General features: G+C 38.3%; 1 protein-coding gene across 2 annotated transcripts; it reads right to left on the bottom strand.

The window, feature by feature from the left end:
- Positions 1-6,142: 6,142 nt before the first annotated feature.
- On the bottom strand, positions 6,143-23,676 carry LOC141016877 (macrophage mannose receptor 1-like). Of its 2 annotated transcripts, none has more exons than XM_073491445.1 (31): positions 23,501-23,676; positions 22,220-22,576; positions 21,705-21,875; positions 21,235-21,390; positions 20,043-20,153; positions 18,737-18,874; positions 18,458-18,634; positions 17,418-17,572; positions 17,139-17,252; positions 16,825-16,940; positions 16,536-16,684; positions 16,242-16,441; positions 15,756-15,871; positions 14,989-15,064; positions 14,730-14,883; positions 14,019-14,057; positions 13,446-13,609; positions 13,292-13,353; positions 12,356-12,456; positions 12,101-12,243; positions 11,364-11,469; positions 10,473-10,600; positions 10,257-10,301; positions 10,050-10,152; positions 8,899-9,131; positions 8,456-8,621; positions 8,093-8,257; positions 7,886-8,002; positions 7,620-7,775; positions 6,979-7,008; positions 6,143-6,791 (listed from the first exon to the last, which is right to left on the bottom strand). In XM_073491445.1, exons 1-31 carry the CDS (start codon positions 23,601-23,603, stop codon positions 6,544-6,546), a joined length of 4,299 nt encoding a protein of 1,432 aa, XP_073347546.1. In that variant the 5' UTR covers positions 23,604-23,676; the 3' UTR covers positions 6,143-6,543. The 2 variants fall into 2 exon arrangements, with proteins under 2 accessions (XP_073347546.1, XP_073347547.1); XM_073491446.1 differs by having other exon boundaries at positions 6,462-6,791; positions 14,989-15,061; positions 23,501-23,603.
- Between the last annotated feature and the right edge of the window lie 479 nt (positions 23,677-24,155).

Here is a 24,155-nt window from a genome sequence, read left to right as displayed (position 1 = left end):
AGCTAAACGCCTTGATGCCCCAAGCCAACCTTAACGCATGGGGTGCAGTTGCTGTATATAGCCTAGTTGTTTTTTTTAAAGCAACACTAGGTAGTTTTTCGACCTTAAAATAATGTTTCTAAACTCAGTTAAGTGGTAGAAAAATGGTTAATAGGATGAATGGTGACGTCTCTGCAGCCTGAGGGGGGTCGCACCGGCAGAAACCGCACTGTGTAACTTCTCAGAGCGGGTCGGAACCTATCTGACGTAAAGGCGTCTAGTGCGACCTGCGTTATGGCATACGTCAAACGTTTATTCATCGGTGGATTTAGCCAGCAGCTAATTGGATTTTTCGTAAACCAATGCCATGGCGTTTTAGCCAGCTAAAAAAGCCAAGAAGGTATTGTCTGAGGAGGCGAAGAAAAGAAAAAGAGAAAGTGATAGAACAGAGCCCGGACACGGATAAATATTGGACCAGCTTACACTGGGTGGCGCGAGCTGAGTAAGAAATGGGTTTCAAGACTGATGGCGACCTAGCCTTGATGCTACTGGATTTGTAAGTCATATATTACATATATACATATTTATTATCTTACCGACTTTTACTTTGAGTTGATTTGCTGTTATGTGGTGTTCATTGGGGCACTATTTGTCCACAGTTTATAACCGTAATAAAGCCGGGAGATAATCTAATGCTGTCCGTTTCGACAGCTTGCACGTTTTCATGTAGTGACTGTAAACGATGACAAACTTACTAAAACACTATGAACGTCTTGTCTTGAAAAGTTGCAGATTCCTTAGTTCATGCAGATAATCAACGTAAATGTTGAACAGTGTGGTCGGGAGGTAACGTTAGGCTATTGTTGTTATCGGTAACGTTAGCATGCTACTTACTGTTGTCGTACCGTGTTGTTGTAGTTATTACACCAAACACAACGTCAACTTGCGATTGTATTTAGTAACTCCCGAAAACATAGTTATATTTTCAGACGTTACTAAACACATTCACGCCCAAGCGACGTGTTTTTGAAGTAACTTAGTAGGTGCAATCACTATAACCAACTCGGTATGAGAATAATTCTAGCATGCTAATGTGCTGTGCAGCCTATATGCTAACAAACTACCAACTGCTATCTCTGAATCTAGCTTGTTGTTGGTTTGAGGTTTTTTCAGACGATTTCGTGATTCGCCGGCTCCATCAACAAATTCACGTGTATTCATTTTCCCCAGGGATGCTCGAACAGCGACAGTATTTACGACACTGGTAACAGATAATTGCGCTTCTCAACCAGCTGGGGGTAGTAATGAGTCCAAACTACCTAGTGTTGCTTTAATTTTGTAACTTATGTTGTCATTTTTGCAGCATGCACATTACCCAAGTGAGCCTTATCATACAGTAAGATAGAGAACAACTTATACACATTAGATCCTTGGTGGATGACACCTGTAGCCATAGCTATGATGATACCATCGCCCTAGTCCTCCATACCGCCCTGTCCCACCTGGACCAGAGAAACAATATCATTACCACTGTACCCTCCAAGCTTGTCATTGAGCTCTGAAACCTAGGGCTCAACACCACCCTACTGGATCCTGAACGTCCTGACAGACTCTAGGTTGTGTGGGTCGGCATGACCACCACCTCAACCCTTATTTTATGCCTATATTTTAAAGATATAATATGTAAGATTTCTGCATTGAAATGTCTGAAAACAACCAGACCTTATGTGTAACATGTACATGTTGAGTTGTGTACTTACATCTCCTCAAATGTTTCCAAGAATGGGTCAGTTTGGCTCAGGGGCTGTATGCTTTGTGCTACTGAGTCAGCAAGGTCTTAAAAAGTCTTTATTTAACTTGTTTATATCTGTAGACACCCTGACTACCATGCAGTTGGTGTCGGTGCAGTCAGGCAGATTGATTGAGAGTATGAATAAACCTTAGCTGAAAGAGGACAGGCTGAAACACATATGATGTTGACATACTAACTTGACCACCCCATGACTGCTGAGTAGTACTCCGTCCATGATAATGATTTCTGTTGTGTAAGAAATTTACTGTATAGACTGTGTTTTGCCTTCAGAGTTTACAGGAATGTGTTTGACCTGCTGACCTGATGTATGAATAATGCCCTGATAAATCCTCATGAAGAGGAAGTGGCCTCGGTATGTCTGTGAAATGATGACTGGTAGCGACAGTCCAACCGTCAACAAAAGTGTTATAAGATCACGCACAGCTTCATCGCCCACAAGCAATTGGGAAACATTGAGATTAAGCTGTATTAAGGAAGGAAGCTAAAGACAGATGAACAAGTTGCCTCTGCCTGCGTCAGCAAAATCTGGCACAAATATCTCTGCCCGACATCCCAAGTGAATAATGTGCATGCCTCACCTTATTGTAGTATTTGTGCCAAAGATGGAAATTAAAAAATGCAAAAAAATCTTATAACTACAAATAGGCTAGGCTTTTATTATCACACCCCTGTGTCTGTTAACGTTCATGTACAAGAACGTTCAACACAGAAATGAAAAAAATCGACCAGTAATCCCACTTCACCACACAATTGTAAATCTTTATTTGTTTCAATAAAATATTTGTTTATTCATGGATCATCGTTCCGGATTCAATTTACTGTCATTTCTTTGTGTATTTACAAAAACAAAATGCTGTTCCTCCCAGCCCATAGCAGTGAGACACCAATAAATAAAATATTCCTAATTAAAAAACATATCTAAAACGGTAACATTAAAACAAAACAATTAGCAGCACAGTGTGTTAAAGTGCCTTTAAAAGAAAGTGCTGTTTAGTCAAAGTTCAGCTGACAGTCAGGTGAAGATGAAACTTTATTATCTGTTAGATGACGATGAAATGTTATTTTATCATTCCATGAGGAAATGTTATTTCATGAAACAGTGTGTGTCCAGCACACACAAACATATAAACTCACTCGCACACACACACACGCTCGCAGAAGAGGAATGAGAATAAAGGACTTCGCTCCAATCAGACAGACTTGGACATAGAACTCGACAAAGGCACTACACTGTCGGGAGAGGCCGCTGCAAATGCCGGTTTTGCTGCCATCATACCACCTTATCACTTAAATTCATTATTCTGTTTTACAAAACATCCATTTCTGTAAAATATCTGTAATGTAACCTGGCACGGTGTGATGGAAATATCCAAACATACACACACACACACACACACACACACACACAGTTTCAAGTTTAAGTTGTCATGTTAGAAATAAACAGTAGGAATTGAGAGTACACTAAATGGTAAAATAAATATTACATATATACACAGTTAGTAATTTTCTACCACCAATCCTGCCTTGTTTGCAGCAACAGTGTTTCTTTCCCTGAAGTAGTAGCTTTTTCTTTGCATTTTGTCGAATGCACTAAACTCCGGTTTTTATGTGAATGCACACAGAGCCTGAAGAAGAAACTACTGTCGCTGCACTGGTGGTAACACATGGCCATGTCAAACTTGCTTCATAGTATAGGGCCAAGGTTTGCCGCAGATTACATTAAAGATTTACTAACCCCCTGGTTGTGCCTGGGTGTTCTCTCAGATCAGCACATGCAGATCAACATGGTTGTTGCAGAATCTCGGCTCTCGGAGGAGCCATCATACTGTGGAACTCTCTGCCTATTGAAATCAGGCAGGTTACATCATTAGGATCTATTAAATCTCTTTGTAAAACCATCTTTTATAGAAAGGCATTAATTAATTCTTTCATAAGTTACTGGGTTTTATCCTTTTACTCTTACCATACTTTATATTTTATCCCACTGCTGTTCTTCATCTGTGTTGTTTTAATCTACTGTTGGCACTTGTTTAGAAAAGTGCCAAAGAAGCAAAGTTTACTTTTATTATAATAGCTAAAACTCATAATTTAAATAGGTTCTACAGTTTCAATGTAATCTTAAAGTTGTTTTGTTTTAACAAGAATGTCGTTTTTTATTAATAGTCGCTAGTGTGATAACTACGGAGGCCCTGAGTGGCAAGTGAGAATTTAGTTTTTCTGGTGCTCCATTTTCTAAGTTCAATTTTTCTTTTTTTTTCATTTATGTAACAGAGTGATTTTTTTTTTCAAGGAGAAAAAAAAAAATTCTGTATGTGTGAAACCCAGCGAAATAAAAAAAAATTCAAGTGTTTGTTTCTACAGTGTAATACTCATTTTGACTACAAGAGGCTGAAGTGCACGACTACTCATGTCCTAAATAAGATGAAACGCATCTATGTTCCTCCAGGGGAGTTTTAATTTCTCTCTGCACTCTAAACACAAGATGTATCTGTCAAAGGGCAGAAGTTAATGTTTTAAGTATTTTATATTGTTGCTGTGTTTTATTTGCATGAGTTTGTTTTGTTGTATTTCATGCTTTTATTGTTGCAAATTGGTTTGTGTCTGCACTTCCTGTCACTGCTTGATGTCTGCACACCCCTTGACTTATTTGATTCCCTGATAACCTGCACCTGATAGATCTCTTGTATTTGTAACAGGCACTGGTGACCACCAATCGAATCTCTGAGAACCCACCTTTCCCCCTTACATTAAACATTAGATACATATTTTATGTTAGCAGTTTATGTAACATGACTGTCATGTTTCTTTTGGTGAGGAATATGTCATACTTGGTGCCATCAGTGTCACAGGTGAAATACTGTGTATTATCTGTATTAAGTGTGAAAAAAATTGTTTCACTCAGTTATACACACATGAAAAACACTTTTTTAGAACTTGGAGCACCAGGAAACAAAAAAAGTCTCACGTGCCCCTCAGGGCTTCTGTATTTAATGGTATTGAACATGAGTAACAACTTTCTTTTCGATTAAATTGCTTTTATTGTTAATGGTCTTGTTTTTTCTTTGGGTTTTCCCTCTGCTCTTATTGCACACACAGCTAAAGGTTAATGTTGTAACAGTTAATTGAATTTACTAACAGCTTATTTACTCTAAAGAGCTTAAACTCACTCAATGACTGTGATATGAAATGTAGGTCAGTAAATCCCTCATTTATTCAGGGAAGGGCCCTGAGTTCTTTAAATCACTTAACTTACCTACTAATAATGAATAATAAGCGGTGTAGCCCAAAACCTATGGCCGGTTCACTCAAATGAGCAAAATAAAAGTGTGGTACCTTATTCCAGCGGTCCAGTCTGCAGGTGTACCAGGCTCTCAGTCCCTGGTGATGCACAAGATGGCACACAGGTGTCTCTCGACAGCGTCGTCTTCTCCAGTGAGGTGCAGTGAACACTGAGCTTTAAGTTGACACTGTGGTGTCAGCTCAAAGCAGTCTCTGATAAACCTTCAGGGTTTCCACTGCAGAAACGATGAACTAAAGCCTTTGCCGTTAGCTGGGTTAGCTAAACAGTGGCTAAGAGTCCATTCACTTCGCTAATGAATGCTAACAACATACACTCGGTATGCTAATGAGCTAACAAATAGATGAAGCTAATGCACACAGGTGAACAACTGTAGGACACACTTAGAGTAGAAATATCTTGAGCTGCTCACATGTAGCATGAGTATCTTGACACGGACTCACAAGTAGAAAGTCTGAGACATCAACTACACACTTTCTGCAAAAAAACTCTTCACGGTCTTTTTCTCCGTAGCTATTTGTTATCCGACAAGCTACAAAACTTAGCTCAGACTCTTACTTTCTGTTACTGCCCACCTGTCCATCAACCACCTCAACCAATGAATGATCAGAATTACTCTTGTTCACAAATACCACTTCCGTTTACAGCCATGAACTCTTCAAAATAAAACACAATATTTATTACAATGCCTCTGCATCTTTTTAAATGTACATCGTACCCTTTTAATCATCCATGAAATAGTTTTTTAACCATTTTTATAACGTACCTTTAAACCATTTAACATTTTTATCCTGATGTAACATTTAACCTTTCCTGTATGTTTTTTAACAAAGCCACCTACCTTTATCTCAACATCATTTTTATTACAAATGTTTTAATTTTGACCTATGTGTACACAAATTAAAAGTTGTATTCACACTTAAGTGATTTCCTTGATTGAAAAAGTACCAAAAGTAGAATTTCTCAACTACAGTAGTTAGAAATTATAGTATGATGGGAAGCAAATGAATACCTTGATTTTGTTTCATAAGATAGAACTCATTCAATAAACATTTATTGTTTAGTGCCAAGTTTAATGTTGAAATGTAAACAGTGACAAGCAGAGAGATTATATACACTTTACAAGAGTACAAGCAATTAACAGCATCTAGTGAGCATAAGCACAACATGTAACAATTATATACATTGAATCATAGATAAAAAATCAAATATAAATCATTCCCATTGAGACATCCTAGAGCCTAAATTGTTCTGTTCCATGAGGTCAGACACTGCCAACATCATTGAAACTCGTACTTAGCGACATATTGTTAAATAATTGAATATATATTCTACATAGTAAAAAAAAAAAAGAACAAAGCAAAAACACTAATGAAGCATCAAAGTGTAATACATCGGTCTGGGATACAGTACAGTATAGTATATGTCCCACTAGATTCTGCTACTTTATCAATCACAGAGTTATGATTGGCTCAGGGTTTTCTACCTCTGCATTCTCAATCAGTTTATTGGTATCCACCACATCAGGCTGGGATCGTTCACTGTCGAAGTAGAGTGGATTGTCAAATGTGGGTAAGGGCGGAGCAGACTTCTTGTAGAGGAAGAATGCGACAACCATCAGGGCAGAAACGATAGTAACGATCAGTACAACTATCAAAGCCGTGTGGGCACGTTTGCCAGAAGTCTGACCTCTGGAAGGCCCTGCAGAAAATTCAGAAAGAAGATGTTGGTCACTCAAAACAATTAAATGTAAGTCATTGCAGTGCAGTTTCTTTTTACTAATAATTATATTTCAAAAGTTTAATATAGTTGTCAATGCTGCAATATATATTATTACTAAATAATACAAATAATACACAGCCTTGGGAGATACAGAAGTGTAACTTACCATGACCTGATTCTGATTCGGTGATAATCACTGTTGGGAAAAGAAAGGGAAACTGCTTAGATAACTATTTTCTTTTACAGAATATAAATGTGTGGCTCCAACTCCTCCTCCACCCCTGCATCCAGCTTCCCTGTAGTGAAGGCTCTCACCTTGTCATTCCCAAATCTACCCATAAATTTCTAGTTACTAGTTTTTTTTTTCATTTGTGATCTGAAAATGTGTTTTACTTACTGAAAAACAAACTAACAAAAATTTGCAGTCTATTTGCATCGCTTTTTTCTAATGTGTTGCGTTGTGGTCTTCGAGCGCGTTTTCTAAATGCTGCACGTGTTGTCAAATTGATGAAGATGTTTTCTTAATTTGCTTGTGTTTTGTCTTTTTGCATGAGTTTTCTTAAGTTGCAGTGCTGTGAGCTCTCAGGGACATCGTACAATACAAAACAAACTGTTATGATTGTAATTTGAGAGAGAAAAGTGAATCTGTTCTGCAGTTTTTACAATAAAGTCACAGGGGTTGAGAAAATAAGTTTTTTGTTAAGTTTCTTTAAGTCCTGAGTATGTCTTACTCCAGAGGAATTCTTCAACAAGCTACATGTGAAAAGATCATATATTTAGTGTTACTAATGGATATGATCACCTTACCTTTGGCTGTTTTACAGATGTATCCTCTGTCGTGCCATCTGCGACCTGACTTCCAAGTCCCATCTGAGGTGCTGATCTCTCCATAGTCATTCTCAGGCTCCTCTAGAGCCCAGTTGGTGTAGTCCATGACTGTTTTATCCAACCACTGCCATGTCCCTGAGGCAGAACAGAAAATCTGTGTAATACTTTTTTCACTGCCAAATGAGCATTTAATATCGTTATGTAGCTGTATTTGTGACGTTGAGATGCGTATGAAAAGAAAATACCTTTATGAGTTTTATACAGGCCGATCCAGAAATCGCTTACGCTATCTTGAAATATTTCCACATGGGATTGAATGAATTTTTGCTCATCAGGATCTTTAATACTGGCCAGCATTCCACCTTCGCAACAAAGAAAAGAATCCTGTTTTAAGAATGCATAAAACACACATTACTAGGTATCCAATTTGCGCTTAGCTTAGCGTCTCTTACCGTGCCTCACACAGCTACTAGCTGCATCTGCCCATTCAATTTCATCTGTGACAAACAAATAGCAATGACCCTTATATGGCGTCCAGGTATAACTCGAGTGATACTCCTCTTTCGTCTCTTCAGGGCAAACTCCTGGGAAGCTGCTTGACTCTGTTGGTGGCACCTCTGTGAGTGACAGAGACAGCGATGAGAGAATAACATAATTACAAAATGTCTCACAGTGACATACAATACAGTTAGACTTAAGACTTTGTTTTTTTGTCTTTTAACAGTCTAATTCTTTCTTATAGTCATAGTTGGTAACTAGTTGGATACTTGACATGATGGACTGTATTCAGTTAAATTGCCTGTCAGCAATCATACCTGTGGTCTGCATGCAAACACTGTTCATGGTCTGATTGCAAAAAGCAGTCCACCATTTTCCATCAACATCCACGTACACACAAGGTTTGCCTCTGCTTGGTTCACCTTCAGCCCAGCCGGCAAAGTTCATGTGCCAGCCATCAACATACCTAAAATAACCGCCAGTCTGAAAGCAAGAATTGATCAAATGATTATATATTATAATTATATTTCTTAAATCAGCATGCAATGGCTTTTTAAAATGTGTTACTTTGCTAAATAGATTAAACACATCTGGTATCATATAAGAATAGATGGACAGCTACCTGAGACTGCTATGATTTGTGTCATAGAATTGTATAGTATCTGACTTAAAAATTAATAAAGGATTTTTACATTTTCCTGGAACAAGCCTTTAAGAGTTTTTGTGATGCAGTACAGTCATTTTCAGTCCTGTACAGTACCTTCTCTTTGTTCAGTCCAATCCAAACAGGAGCTTTGAGATTCATAGCGAGCAGCTCGACATAGGCCTGTGCCCAGTCATTTCTCAGACTCGCCAGGTTGGCTTTGTCACGTTCACACTCTTTCTTAGCATCCTCCCACGTCAGATTTTTAGTTACAGCCTTGATGCTGTCATTTCCCACTGCTTCATAGATGGTAGGAATGAGTGTCTCTGCTGGAGGCTGGATATTTGAGTCTGTTGAGGCGAGAGATTTCATTATAACAGACATTACTGTCACAGGAACTGCAGGTTAATCTAGTACAATTTAGCCTTATTTAAAAAAAAAAACGTATTTATTTATTTATTTATTTATACAAGTTATGTTTTCATATTACTGCTAACAATTTTCCAAACCATGTTTTGTACACAAAGAACACTCTAATGCATGGAGAGCAATGAACACTGATGTTTGGGCAGAATGATGCTGGACACCGATTGTAATTTGGGACTTTAATGTTAGGATCCTGACACACACCAGGCTGACATTTGGCCGTCGGCCTGTGGCCCTTGTTGTTGCGGTGTGTCCTGCACTATTAGCACTAGTCAGCCCTTGTCCACAGCATTTTTGCTGATTGAGTGTGAATCGGTGACGGAGCCTTTCGGTGAGCAAAATCATTCTGATGTTCAGCTAAGCGAAGCAGTGCACAAGAAGATAAACAGAAAAACAAAAGGGAACGCCTTTGAGCCTGTTGCTATAGTAGTCATGATTTCACCCATTTAGTGTGGTTTTCTTCTTATTAGCCTCCTCTAATCATATTCTCAAAATGAGGAAAAAGAGGCTATATTAGTGAGAGCGGTGTCAGAAAATGCTGCTTTGTAATAACAACATTTTTTTTATCCACCGTCCCAAGTCTTCTGGTTTCTCTTTTGTGGACTACCACAACCGAGTGGTATGGAGAAGTATTTCCTTTCGCTCAGGCACAAAATGTACATCCTAGTTGGGCGTTGGTTGTAGTCTGCGGCATGTTTATATGCAGGTTTTTGGCTGATACACATGTCGGTTTGGTGTGTCTAGGCTCTAAGACATACATTACCTTCTGTACTTAAACAAAATATTGAATGCTATTTTTTAAGCCTTTGAGAATTTCTAAAAGAGCAAAAGGAAGAACTTACCAAGAGCTCGATTACAGATGAATCCATAGGTGTCATTGCAGGATTTAACTAACCATTTACCAGCGCCAAGGGTAGGACTGCTGGTCATCATGACACAGTCTTCCTGGTGAAGGGCAATGGAAGTGGTAAGAATTTTAAAATACTCACAACTTAAAACAATTACTTACTGGTTTAAAATTATCTTAAAATCAATGTTGGAAATGTTACCTCACTCCATCTTTTATAAAAGGTCCCCGCACGACGTCGGAATTTCTAAAGAGCAGAATGAGATTTTGAAATGTTTTTAATTGTATTTAACAGCAGCTCAACACCAAGCCAAGAGCTCAGTGGAGTACACTTTCACATCACTGCAGCAATCCACTGGAGGCCATCAAAAAACAGGATTTCTATTTAATTTTCTTCACATTACAGTTGTGTACTTACAGAATAGCCCCAGTTGGTGTATCGCCTTGCGTTTCCATCAGTCCAGTAAAATCCATCTTGTTTTAAAGCATTTAAACCAATCCACAGGTCTTTAGCTCCCAATTTAGCCATTTTGATGATCAGAAATGCTGTAAATTTCAAAGGTAGAAATTAAGTATTTTTCCAAAATCATATTTACAAATATCTAATTCAAAGGGATGGTCTTTTGATGTGGGGTTGCATAAGGTACCCATCCCTAGTCTGTGTATTTGCCATACATCACTGTCAGTTCTCCAAATGTCCAACGTCCATATTCTTATGCACAAGCGGAATGTAGTGCCAAAGCAAAAGGCTGTTTGACGGCAACGTAAAGCGTGAAAAATGTTCAAAACATAGCGTACGCTTAAACAGATATATATATTCTTAGGTGGAAGTTATTTAAGGTGGCTAAAATACGTCTTGCTGCTGGTACGGTTTACAGCAGTACAATGCTCTGCTTCCTGCCGGTGCTGCAAGCTGCTTCTCCACCCAGTTGAAGAGCTGACAGTCATCCATTGCAGGTAACACACTGACTAGGTATAAGTACCTCATACAACCCCACATCAAAAGACCCGAACTATCACTTTAAAGTACGTTGATCATTTTGCAACATTTTGATTAGGTTAGATTTATATTAGTTTCACACAACATCTTAACAACAACGTCTGTTATTCAGGGTCAGAAACAAACATTTACAGCCTCTCTTTACTATGTACACACAATTCTGATCATTCTAATATATATATATATATATATATATATATATATATATATATATATATATATATACATATATATACACATATGTATATATACATATGTATATATTTAATATATTTACCACCATGTATATAATAAAACAGTCCAACAAACCTTGTACACGCCTTGTGGTAATCGAGACTAAATTGCCTCCTATGCTAATGCACTGACCCCTTGCCTCTTCCCAGGTGGCTGCTCGGTTAGTAACGATACTGTAACACTGGGGAAAATAAATAAAATGGTGAGTTTTTACTCTTTAAACAAACACTGGCTTTCTTTAATTAAGCTTTGGTGCCATCTGAGCTGGTCTTAAAAAACATCTGAGTGCTTATTTCTTTACCAAACTCAGCATTTATAAACTTCATCCCTCTTGTAGCCCTAAAATCATTGCTTCCCATATCTATTTTTACAAGACAGAAATTACATTGTGTGAGGAATTACGTAAATGTTGCATCAATGCTATTTATTTTTACCTTGACTATATACAATATGTATTATTAAGGTATTATTATAATTAGTCAAACCTTCGGTAATTGGCCCTATATACAAGTAGGATTTCCTGTGAAATCCAGAAGCTTTGATCCATCATTTGTTTTTTTCTTTAATGCCATTTATGCATATTCTGGATCCAAATTAAACTGTGCCAAGCCTTCCTTTTATTCTGTAATACACCAATAGTTGCAAAGCCTGTATAAATTAGGACATTTAACATGTAAAACAGGATAGGTGGTGTGGCATATTGTAATTTTTAAAGCTCACAATCTGACATTTCAGAAGAGGTAGAAAAGGTTTTGCACCGAAGCTCTAAACTTAAGCTCTTTCAGGTTTAAAGGTTAATGGTGATTTCTTACCTTTGAGTCAAATTTTTCCCACTTGAGAGGGCAGCCCCCTTTAGTAGAAACTTTGGGGGCAAGAGTGGTGTTGACAGGTGCTGAGCTTCTTCGTTTGCAAATGAACTGGTGCTCTTGGCCGCAGTTACAAGTTTGCCAGTAACCTGAATGTACAGCGGAGGTACAATGAGAAACATCTCACCAGCAGCATAATAATCTTATCCAGAACATCTCATCTAGGGTTAACACTTTGTTTAATTGGTTTAGATTACTCACCCATATAATAATTCATCATAACACAGTTCGAGTCAACGCTATCAGTATTGGGTTGATTTTCATCCCATCTTTGTAACCCCATGGGAGTACCGTCCATCCACCTTAAAGCACATAGAGTTAAGTTGAATTATAATGTGTAATCATGTAACCAATAATCACTTGACATTAGACCTTGTTATCCACCCTGTTGGTGTTTTGAAAAGGAAATAAACAAAGGGCAACCAAAGTTTAGGGGTGAAAAATCTAACCTGACAAGTAAAAAACTAAATGTTGCAATCCTCTACTAAGCTCATCCACTCATCTCATTTGTCCACCTGTCTGCCTACCAATGTATCTGCCTGCCTTCACACACCTGTGCAGTCATTGCGCATGACTGAAGTCTTCCACAGCACTAAGCAGATGTATTGCTGAAGTTATTGGCGAGCTAGTCATACAAAGATGGACGACAAAATGCAGCTAAAATTTCCCTTCTTGAAAGTGGTAAATACTAAAGTAGCCATATTTGTTGTTTACGTTCATTATAGTAATGTTAGGTGTTTTCTTACATGTGAAACATAAGGTAATGCTAGTTCAATATGGTTAGCGATGACAACGATGCACTGCACTCATATTACACAGCCCTGCCAAGAAATTAGTGAGCGAGGGCACCAGTGACAGATTGTCATTCAGTTGCTAACCCAGTAGCACAAAGCACACAACCCCTGAATCAAAGAGCAGAGCCACAGTGGCAGCAACAGCCTCCTTCCACGGCTAACGTTAGCACAAAGCACACAGCCCCTGAGTCAACATAACCCAGCTAGGACAAAGCACACACTGGGTGGCCTTTAGATACCGAGATACATTTGTTAAGGCTATTTTGCTTGCATGTACATGATGGTGTCATTTAACAAAGTTATTTCTAACCAGTTATCATCAATTGCATTATTTGATACTCACCAATATGACCCGTCAAGATCCACCGACAAACCTATATAATAACTTCCATAGCTCCTTGAAATCTGCAAACACACACACACAAATATAAACTTTAGGCTTTAGGAACTACTTTGTTAGTACCGTTTTTCAGTATCTGCCAAATTAATATACCAACCTGTTTCCATATGAAGACATTTTCCTCTTTACTGCTGATAGACACCAAGTCACCGTGTCTCTGCTGACAGAATTGACGAGCATCGTCCTTGAACATTGTGTTTCTGCAAATATAATAGTGATTCCCTTTCCACACAAGCCAACCATCTGGGGTGGTCTCGGTGTCTGCAAAGGTTTTAGAAACATTGCGACAAAAGTCATTTCAACAGCTGTCAGTCTAATTAAAGGTTAGACAACATATTTACACCCAGAAATCTCCCTTAATCACCTGACTGTCACTCTGTGTTGTTGCCTGAGATTTATGATTCAACTTTACTTAATTTTTAAAAGTTGTAATGACCCTTTTAATGGATTTTTATGGTAATATTTCACTTGGATTTGGTCAATTCAGGTTTAGACAAACGTGCCAAAATTGATCAGTCAGTCTAAAGACTGTTGTGATCATTTTGATACCTGCTCATTAGCTAATACCCAACTTCAGGCTGGTACTCTCAACAGCTTTTACTAGTTTCCCAATAGATTTCATTTTTTGTTTTTGTCACCCCGTGTGTGTGTTTACACAATATCAACTTACCCACAGCAGTATTGTTTGGAGGTGGTCTTGGAGTCACTCCTGTAAGGCCACAAATGAGTGTCAATTTGTTGTTGACAGAAAACAAGTTTACCCTTCTTCCCACTCTGTAATGTAATTTGAGTCTAATGGCGTATTGTGGGACAATGCAAATCAGAAGCGTGCCAATAACAGTAGCATTTGGGCGATTTTTGACCACTCAAAAGAGTCACTATGAATAACAGTATCGAGTAAATGACTAGTAATATACAGTCATAAGTCATACTGTAGCAGTTTCTGCCCCCTAAAATTGAAAGACTATAGGCATCAGGCTCTTGTACAATTCTTATACTGTGATGCTTATTTCCCTAATCCCACATCCTTCTTTGTGTTGTATATGGAGGACTCATACTTTCTTATGTTTACAGTCTACCATTATTTCTCCCATCTTGGCTTTAGTTAAATATCGGATCTGCTTTACAGCCAAATATCAAATAAATAATGTTGGTATCTTGTTATCATTAAATTGCACCAACTCTTAACCTCTGTTATTTTCAATGAGTTTGTGATACAGATATGGCTTGAGGGAAGCTTTGCAGAGTGGGAGAAGTCAATTGCTCGACTACTGAAGCTGGAACTGAGCATACAAAGGCATGCACACTCCAGTCAGTTTTTCTTGGATGAATATATATATAATTTCTCTTTACAAGAGACAGTTCACATTTTTAACTGTACCTGCACGGATCTGACACAGCCAGTCATTGTAACTCTCACAGTTCATATCGTTCCAAGACCCAGGCTCGTCCCAGTTATGAATTCTGAATTCAGCACAGGATTCGTCGTTATTATGATTGTTTGGCTCTCCCTCCTGCCAGTGCTGGAAGTTCAGCTGTGAACAAAAAAAAAAGAAAGAAAATACAGTATAAAACAAAACACGATTGAATGATTTGTGGTTATCAAATTAGCTGTAAAAAGTAGAACACAGTTAACTCACTGGGGATCCATCACTCCATGTATAACCAGTGCTGGTGTCAGGAGCTCGAAGTCCAATCCAGGCTCTCCCGTGTCTACTGAATACAAAATAATATGATAGAGTCATCTGTCCAAGCTGAATTTAGAAAGCTTAAACAAAAAGCTTTTGCAATCATCTGATGCTGCTTTGTCCCGTTGCTCTGCTGTGCACGACTCACCCTTTGTTTTCAGCTGCAACCAAAGCATCTAAAACATCAACTGAACTTTTCTGCACGTGGGCACCATCTAGACTAGATTTGTTATGGCAAGATAGTAAGTGGTGGTAAAATGAAAGGTTCAAAAACACCACAAACGTGGCCCAAATGGAAACAACTTGAAAGAGAAATGCGTAGTAAGAGGAGAATATGTTAGAGCAGCCAATATTTTGGAGCAGCCAAATACACAGTTTGATTTGACTCGACTTCGATTTAAAAACTTTTTATGTAGCTATGACAGCTATGCTTTTGATACACTTAGACTTCTCTGCCCTCACAACTGTCATTTACATTTCATGTTCTTCTTTAAAAAGATTGGGGTATTTTTACAACAACTGTTTGACTTTTCAAGTATGAACTTATTAATATAGACTTGTCTTGCTGTGATACAATTTTGTGTTTTACAATCCTCATACACACGGTTGGATCTAACAATATATATTTGATGGTGCCGCTTTGTATGCTGCAAGAACTATGTATTTGTACAGGTGTCTGGTGCTGCAAGTTAGTTAAAATTAGATTTAATAGCTCTTACCGAGCCACAAGAAGCTCCGCAGCACTGTGGATGCTGAGCAGATCTCCTCCGATGGCCCTGCAGTAATCCCTGGCCTCAAACCAGGTCTTTTCAGCTGATCGAGGCCCTGTAAAGAACTTGAACACAACACAAGAAGTGATTAAAATATATAAATCTGGGCAAAATGAATAAAAAGATAAATAACGTTATTTTCAAAACATCTACTTCTTAGGAAATAGTTGCTTATTTACACATTCAGTATTAATATAATTAATTTTGGGTCATGTTTCTGGCAACACGTCCATTAATTACTTTGCTTTACTTCTGTTTATGGTCCCTACCAACCCTTGATGTAAACATCTGGCTTTTTAACTGCTAAATGCTGACCTGTGTTTATTAGCTAGTCACTGTCTTTGTCTCTCATCTGGTGCTGAGCAGGAACATATCAATATTAGCTTGAAATTGATGTTTAAAGTTTAATTGTGTTACACTGAGCTCTGGTTGTACCTTAGCGCAGTAGTTTCTTGTTCCCACTCGAGTCCAACCCTCCTCACACTTAGGAGGAGATTGAGTGGGTACAGGTACGGTGGGAGCTGCCCCCTCAACCAGGTGTTTGCAGATGTATTTTGACCTATTAGTGCAGGGCAGCAGATCCCAGAGTCCGGCCAAAATCCCAGTTGTCATGGCAACACATCCCTGTCCATAACCTTGAGTTGTTGAGGGGAAAAAATAGTCAAGTGTGAACAGTGGAGTTGCTGTTTATGCCCCCTAATTGAAAGGCTAAATTGCACTTCTCCATACCTGGCATTCCAGCGTTCCAGTGAGTGAACTTCACTGAGTTTCCCTTGGTCCACACATATTCATCAATGTTTTTCTGGTTTGAGAGGCCCAGCCAGAAGTATTTCTCTGGACGCAACCCAACCAAGCTGACAAGGAATGCATTGTCCACCCTGGAAATATTTATACAAAGTTCAAAGATGTTTTGTCTCATTAAACTATACTGTATAATACATCCACGCACAGCTGCTGAAGTGTTAACATCAATAATAATAATAATAATAATAATAATAAAAACATGAAATGTTCTTACCCATTTGAAACATCAGCTAAGTAGGAGCCTGAAGTCTCACAGTCATCTTTGGCTTCATCGAACGTCTTTGTCGCTGTTCCTACAAAGTAGCAGTAGGAGCCGTGCTTTTTCCAGCCCTGCAGGAAACACAGCACTGATTACAAATGAGGAGTTACGATTTTAAAATGCTACATATGCGATTTTTCATAAAAGACATTTATCTGCAATTCAACAGCAAATATTTATGAAACTAAGATTTTATCTGTTTCTATTAAATCTACAGTGCTTGGAAGGCCACATACGTTTGCCACAGATTACATGTAAACTTCACTCACAACTTTGCAGCCGAGATCCACCTCTACTTCGACTCCGGTGCTTTCAGTGGCGCTCTGCTTCATACAGATAAAGCCGTGTCTCTCATCACATGAGCGATCCGCCCAGTTCCCTTTCTGCAAGAAAGAAACGATGGTAAACACTTGCATACTTGTAGACTGGATGCACAGGATGGAAATTTGTGCTCGTACTTGACTACAGATTTTCTGAGCTTATTCCACCACTGGTTATAAGAAGGGTACACTGTATGTGCGCTATCATATCCGCATGGTGCCTCTCACCTCTCCCGCGATTATAACACAGTCGTCTGCATCAGTGGAGACAGATGGTTTCCCAAACTCCCAGCTGGTGAAGGTGACAGACGCGTGGTCGCTCCAGTCAAACAGTCCCTCTGTCCTAATGTCGTTCAGTCCAATCCAGAGTTCATCAGTGGACGCTGCAGGCATGGACAGTAAAGAGTATGCCTCATATCAAACAGTTAACATAACATAGTTATTGGTTCTATCTAAACATTGGTATCATGGACAGTTGTTTGTCAATAAATCTGTCAGCAAGTATTGTGTTAATAATACTATAGCCATTATGGAGAAACATTTTCATAGTAGTGGACTGGCTAATGTATTTATTCCTTTAGAAGAAGTGTATTTTACTGTCTTTCCTTTATATTTACTGTCTTCTGCAGGCCCCTAAGTATTTAGACAACATTAATCAACTAATTAATATGTCATTTTTAAATGTATTCATATTTTGGATGCTTTGAACATAATTACAAAGTCAGTAAGCAGCCTCATTCTTTAAAGGTTAATTGCTCCTAAAACATCTTACTGCCTTTCTAAGACTTACAGTCATATTTTTAAAAAATAGTTTAATGTTTATTTTAAGTCTGACATATGTGTCTAGACCTGTCACGATAACAATTTGTGGTTGGACATATAAAGGCATAAAAATGCAACTACAACCTTTCAAAAAGCAATGAACATATTCTTGATATTCAGACATTGGAATTGGAATATGACAAAATCGCAAATTATCTTAAATAAATAAAACTTGAACTGTGAATTAAATAAACAATACAACTAAAAAAATAATAAAATGTGACGTGAACGTTTAGGTGCTGCACTCCAGTCTTAAAATGAGAGTGTAAACCGTGCTAGTTACTGAGGTCAGCAAAAAATGATCATGGTCATATACGTGCATGGATAAACTGTGAAGATATGTTTGAGTCAGTAACGTTATATACAGGTTTCCTCCATCCTTTGTAGATACTTTGAGATCTTCGGATCCTCACATTGAAAACAAACCTGCATGTTTCTTTACTTACCATATCCGAGTTGAGAGATGACAAAGCTATGGTCCTCCACATTGCGGACGCTGACCAGGTCTCCTTCCTCTTTGCGGCACTCTTTCTGAGCATTAGACCAGGTTTGCAGAGAACGTTGAAGGTGGAAGCAGTGACCATTGTAGGGAATCCAAGGGGTTGAACAGAATCCTTGCTCAACTGATGAAAACAAAGATCAAGTGGATTAAATGACTGATATCGCACAGTGAATGTGTCACATTAGGAAACAATACAGTAGTAGAGTAGAGTATTTTCCTGTACTTTGTGGGTGTGTTGGCGGAGCGCCGTCTTTGTAGCAGATGTAGCCCAGTTTCTTGGCACAGGATGAACTTTGCCACAAGTGCTGCCCAGCAGAGTCGAGAAATGCACAGTTGTGTCCCGGATTAGGAAGTGGATGTCCTAAAACAAGATGATGATTTAATTTGAGATTAGTGCTGGAAAATATAGCCTTAAAACGGTATTGCGATATTTTTAGGTATATTCACTTAATTCAATTACATCACACACTGTAATGTGCCCTTTAAAACTAGAAAAAGAAAACACTTATGCCATATCATAATAAAACAATATCCAAAATCTAAGATAATGTATGTATCTCTCATATCATGACAACAATATAATATCAATACATTTCCCAGCACTACTTGAAATTCCTTCTTTACTAGTGGGGATCCACAAACATAGTGTTTGTGCAAGGGGTCTTTACATCAGTTACAACTATTAAATGCTTCAGTGATGCAAAATCACAAATAACAAGGACTTGCAGTTTCAAATAGGTTTGTTCCGATACTGATACCAGCATCAGATATGCCTCAAGTGTTGTATCAGGTATTGGCCAGCACGCAAGTCTTTGCACTGATCCAACACCACTTAATTTATTTATTAGAAACAGGGCCTTATACTTCCCAGCAGCAGCCTGTTCACCTGTATACAGCTAGTAGCCAGTGTTATTGGATCAGTACTCGGTATCGGCTGATATGCAAAGTTTAGGTATTGGGGAGGAAATAATGGAATGGAAAACCTCTCATTTCAAACATGAATAAAATATGACATTTATACCCTTATTTAACGATAGAAACTGACTAAGACAACCTTGTTTTCTTGATCAGTTAATCAAATATTTAGATATAACATATGATGTTTCATGATACGTAATAGATGAAACTGAGAGTGGATAGGATCTAATCAGGAGATAAAAGTTAGAATTACATGGAAAGAAATATTTATTATGATTGACAGGGTAAAAGAAGATGCCCTTATAAAAAGATGTAAACCTGCATTAACTTGTGTCTCTGTTTCTGTGCTTATTTTACACCTGGGAGAAATATCTGGCTTTTTAGTTGCTAAATGATCCACTGTGTTCAACAGCTAGTTGCTATCCTTGTCTGTCTTTCTGTGGATTATCGCTGCTTTGAGGATTATGTGTCGTTTTAGCTCATCCCAACGTAAGAGCTTTAGGCAGCACTGTTAGCGGATTTCTTAGTTAAGAACAGGCCTTATTTTTACATCTATTACCACCCTTGAAGACTAGTTACACAATGAAGTTACGTAAAGCTGTTGGACTTACCTGCAGTCCATCTCAGATAACGGAAGGGCTTTGCATCAGACCACTGCCAGCCATGTTCTGGGTCCAGGATCAGCCCAATCCACAGTTTGTGTTTCCCTGATCCCAAGTGTGCTGTGTGTGTGTGTTTGTGTGTGTGGAGAAGGACCAAAATGAAAAAGAACCGAGTAAAGAAATTGTTCCTCTTTTGCACATTGTTCCTCTTTTTCATTGCTTCATAACAAAATACTACAAAAAGACAGAAAGCAGTGAAACAAGCACAAAGAATTAAATCAAAACACAAACAGTAATACTGTGTCTGATGTGTGTGTGATCAGGCGATATCACGGATATCTTATGTAGGTGAATTCATCAAAATCAACAAATGTGTGTATCAGTGTATCTGATAGTATGTGATAAAGTTATACTAAATTAATTGTGGCTAATTGGCAGGACGCGTTAGGCCCCGGTGAGACCTTCAGATTTGTAGCCCAAAGCGTAGCAGAGGATTTATTTCAGTCCTGGAAAAAAGTGGATTGCACAATCTCTCAAGTGTCACAATGATCCTGGGACTCCATAACGGAAACAGTTGGTTGATCTTAAGGTTCTGGAGCTCTTTGTTCTGAAATAACTTTGACCTTATTGTTTAAAGGAAGCACCCACTCTTGGAAGCTCTCATATTGTAGCCCGATCAATCATTAAGTTGACTGGAGTCATTTTATAGATGATTTCCTGTTTTTATCCTCTGTTATCCAGTTGAATAATGTTATTTCAGTTATTTCAAATGCAAATATGTTAAAATCAGGAATTTTCTAGAAGTCATCGACACATATTTTTTCTGTCAGTGCAGCAACATGCATTGTTTCATATATAGAGAACGTTTGAAACATGGAAAACTGCACTGAGAACAAGTTAAACCTTCAAATAAAGCAAATGTTTTTTTTCCCAGTATTTCATGAGTAATTGATAAAAGGTACTTTTAGATTGCATTTTAAACCTATTTCTTCTTCCAGGGAATGGATACATTAAACAGCAATTTAAAGAGCAATTATGAATATATATGATCATGTATAAAAGTATAACAATAAGATGATAATTTAAGGGTCTGTTGAATTAACATGACATTTCATCAGTAAAAGTTGGCTCAAACAATTTTCAGCTATGTTATATAAGCAATTTTTTGGTACCAGCAAACACCCACCAGGTGGCACCTTACCTGAGAGAAAAGCCTGCTCGTTGGGATCGCTGACACTGAGCAGGGAGGCTCCCTGCTGTTTGCAGCTGGCTGCAGCCTGATCCCACATCAGGACTGACTGTGTGTTGAGCTGGTAAAACGCTCCAGTCACAAGGTTTTTTGACCAGTGTTCATTGGCTGTGCATCAATTCAGAAACATGGAAAATAAATCCTTCAGTCACTGATACATTTTGATTTAGCAATGCAACCTAAATTTCCCTCTCACTTTGCATGCTTTCTATTGTTGACTAAACCAGTGGTAGGTCTGTGTCAGGACAACAACTTGTAATACAATCTAGTGTCTCAAACACCAGAGTCCATTCAGGCATTCTTAATATGAGAGAATGTATCAAACATGGAAGAAAACATTATGAAAAGGCTATATTATTAATGTTAGTGTCTATCTGATGAAACCAAATTAATCTGCCTGAAAATGCAAATGCCGTACTCACAAGTTGAAGGGCAGTATCCCCACTGTTCATGGTCATATTTTGTTTCAACCGCACACCAAAAACGCCTTGCTGATGAGTCAAACTGAGTGCAATCTCCATACCACCGGTCTTTGTAGAGGAAGGGAAACATGCAGATCTTGCCAAACGCATTTCCTTCAATGGTGTAAAGTTCTGAAAGAGAAAAAAAGAGTTTAATCAAAATAGGTCTTCCTAAACTGAATTGTTGCAAATAACTTATTCTGCAAAGATGTCTTGTTTAGACGGTTTTGAGGGCAGACCAAGATCATTTGTTTTTTATATCTTTTCTCAAGGAGAACATTGATGCATCATTTTTCTTAATCCTACTTCACCTGACACTAAGAATCAATAGGTTTTGTGATCAAGTGTTTGATCATTCTCAGTAAAAATCACAAGCCTTCCATTCACAACCTGACCGTCAGCAGAAGCACCAACAGTAGCCAAACAACACCCAAGGTCCCCAGTGTCTGTGCACTTCAGAGGTTATCATACTGTACCTCTGTATGTTCTCGAGCAAGCGCCGCTGGACGTCCCTGTGATCGTGAGTTGGTTGTTCGGCCCGACAGTTCTGGAGAGAGCAACTGTTTGGTCTGGTTTTATTTCAATATAGAGGTCTGTGTCTTTGAGGGCAAGCAGTGTTTCGTTCTTGCATTCCCACTTTTGGAGATCACTCTTGTCGTCACAGTCATACTGGGTTACTTCACTGCTCACACTTTTTCCCTGCACTCCCAGGCACTTTTTGGTTGTAGGAACTAAAAGGCGATCGCCGGTCGTCCAGCGCACGTCAACACAGCGGGTGGATCTTTTCACTAAACAGCCACCAGTGGCCTTGTTTGTGAGTAAGAAAGGGGAATCTGCAGAGGGATGTAAAAAGTTCAGTAAAAATCTGTTGCACAAAATTATATTTTTGCACATGCATGGTTTTTCTGAAGTGCAGCATTTAAAACAACTTTGTTTGAAATTGATAGCATTAACTTTACAACTTCTTCAGAAGATTGTTTCCTGTTTAACTTAACAGACTGTTGATGCACTCAGAGCATCCTCCTTTTGTAAAAAAAAAAAAAATCATGCTTTGTATTGTTTTCTTAACAAAATGAATGCAGCAACCTCAACCATAGCAAACAGAGTAATATATAGCTACAACAGCAGGTAAGAAAGATAATAAGAGTGAATTGAAAAGCAAAGTATGCACACACAAATGAAGAAGAAAAACAAAGGAAGGTAGGTAAGTTATGAATAAATAAATTCACACACCAGATTCAAATTCACCCACACAGGAAAGATACTGCACACTACTGTGTTTAAGGCAAATAAATAATACAAATAAAATGAAATTAAATAGAGAATTAATCTGAATTAAATGTGCAAAGGAGTAGGTAAGACAAAATATGAAAATAATTAATACAAATAAAATTCAATATGCTTTCATTAAAGGTTGCTCTCAGACACACACAGAGCATCCTTGAAATACAAGGATCTGCTGCTGTAGTTGTTTCAGTTCTTTGTTTAGCCCAAATTCAAAGCATCTGTCATTTGGTTTGTGACATCGAAACACCAACTTATAATCACAATCACAATTTACAAAATGGTGTCAATCATCTTAAACAGTAGTTTTGGCTTTCATCCTGTAGTGAAGCCATTAAGTTCATAAATGATTTCCAATACCACAAATAAACAACAAAAGGGAATGGCTGATCCTGACATCACACAAACTTACCTGGAACACAGGTCTAACATACACAATATGTCACATAAAAGAGCTTGAGTGCATACTGTACCATTTGATGTTAAACACTGAGATGTTGGGATGAAGAGCACAAAGGCTGCTAGCGTTATCCTTGGGCTCAGCATTCTTCTGATAAGTCTCAGAGCAGCAGACATTGCCCATGCATTGCAAGCGGAGGACTTATGAGCATGAACATGAAAAGGAAGGAATCTTAATACCTCTGACACTGTCCGTCTTTTTTTTTTTTTTTTCCTTTTCATTGAGAAAGTGTCATGTTTCAGATTGGCACATTTCAACATTTTGCTACTGGTAAAAGAGGTGGGGTTGGGAGGGAAGTAAAGGCAACAAACACAAAAGGGCTCACACACACACAAACACGCACACACACTTTCTTGCTCACATGGATGTCACTCTCCAAAAATGGCAAAAGTTGCCCCATTCACTTCCTGTCCACGAAGTAAATGATGTGTAAGAGATTTGTGCTAAACATGACTCAACACGGTCAATTTTCCAGTCCAGCATCCACCTTACAGACTTTGTAATCTGCCACTGGTGACTGCAAGGACTCATGACTTCACATTCTGACTCCCCATAATGTTTCCAATACCTAAACTTTGCATAACTGCCAATACCAAGTACCAATCCAAAACCAGTGGCAGTAAAAAAAACCTGTTAAGTTGCATAAAGGTGTACAAGACGCTGCTGGA

The sequence above is a fragment of the Pagrus major genome, chromosome 21 (assembly GCF_040436345.1).
Source record: "Pagrus major chromosome 21, Pma_NU_1.0".
Classification (NCBI taxonomy): Eukaryota; Metazoa; Chordata; class Actinopteri; order Spariformes; family Sparidae; genus Pagrus; species Pagrus major.
The sequence above is the reverse complement of the archived record's forward strand: the minus strand, read 5'-3'. Positions and strand labels throughout refer to the sequence as shown.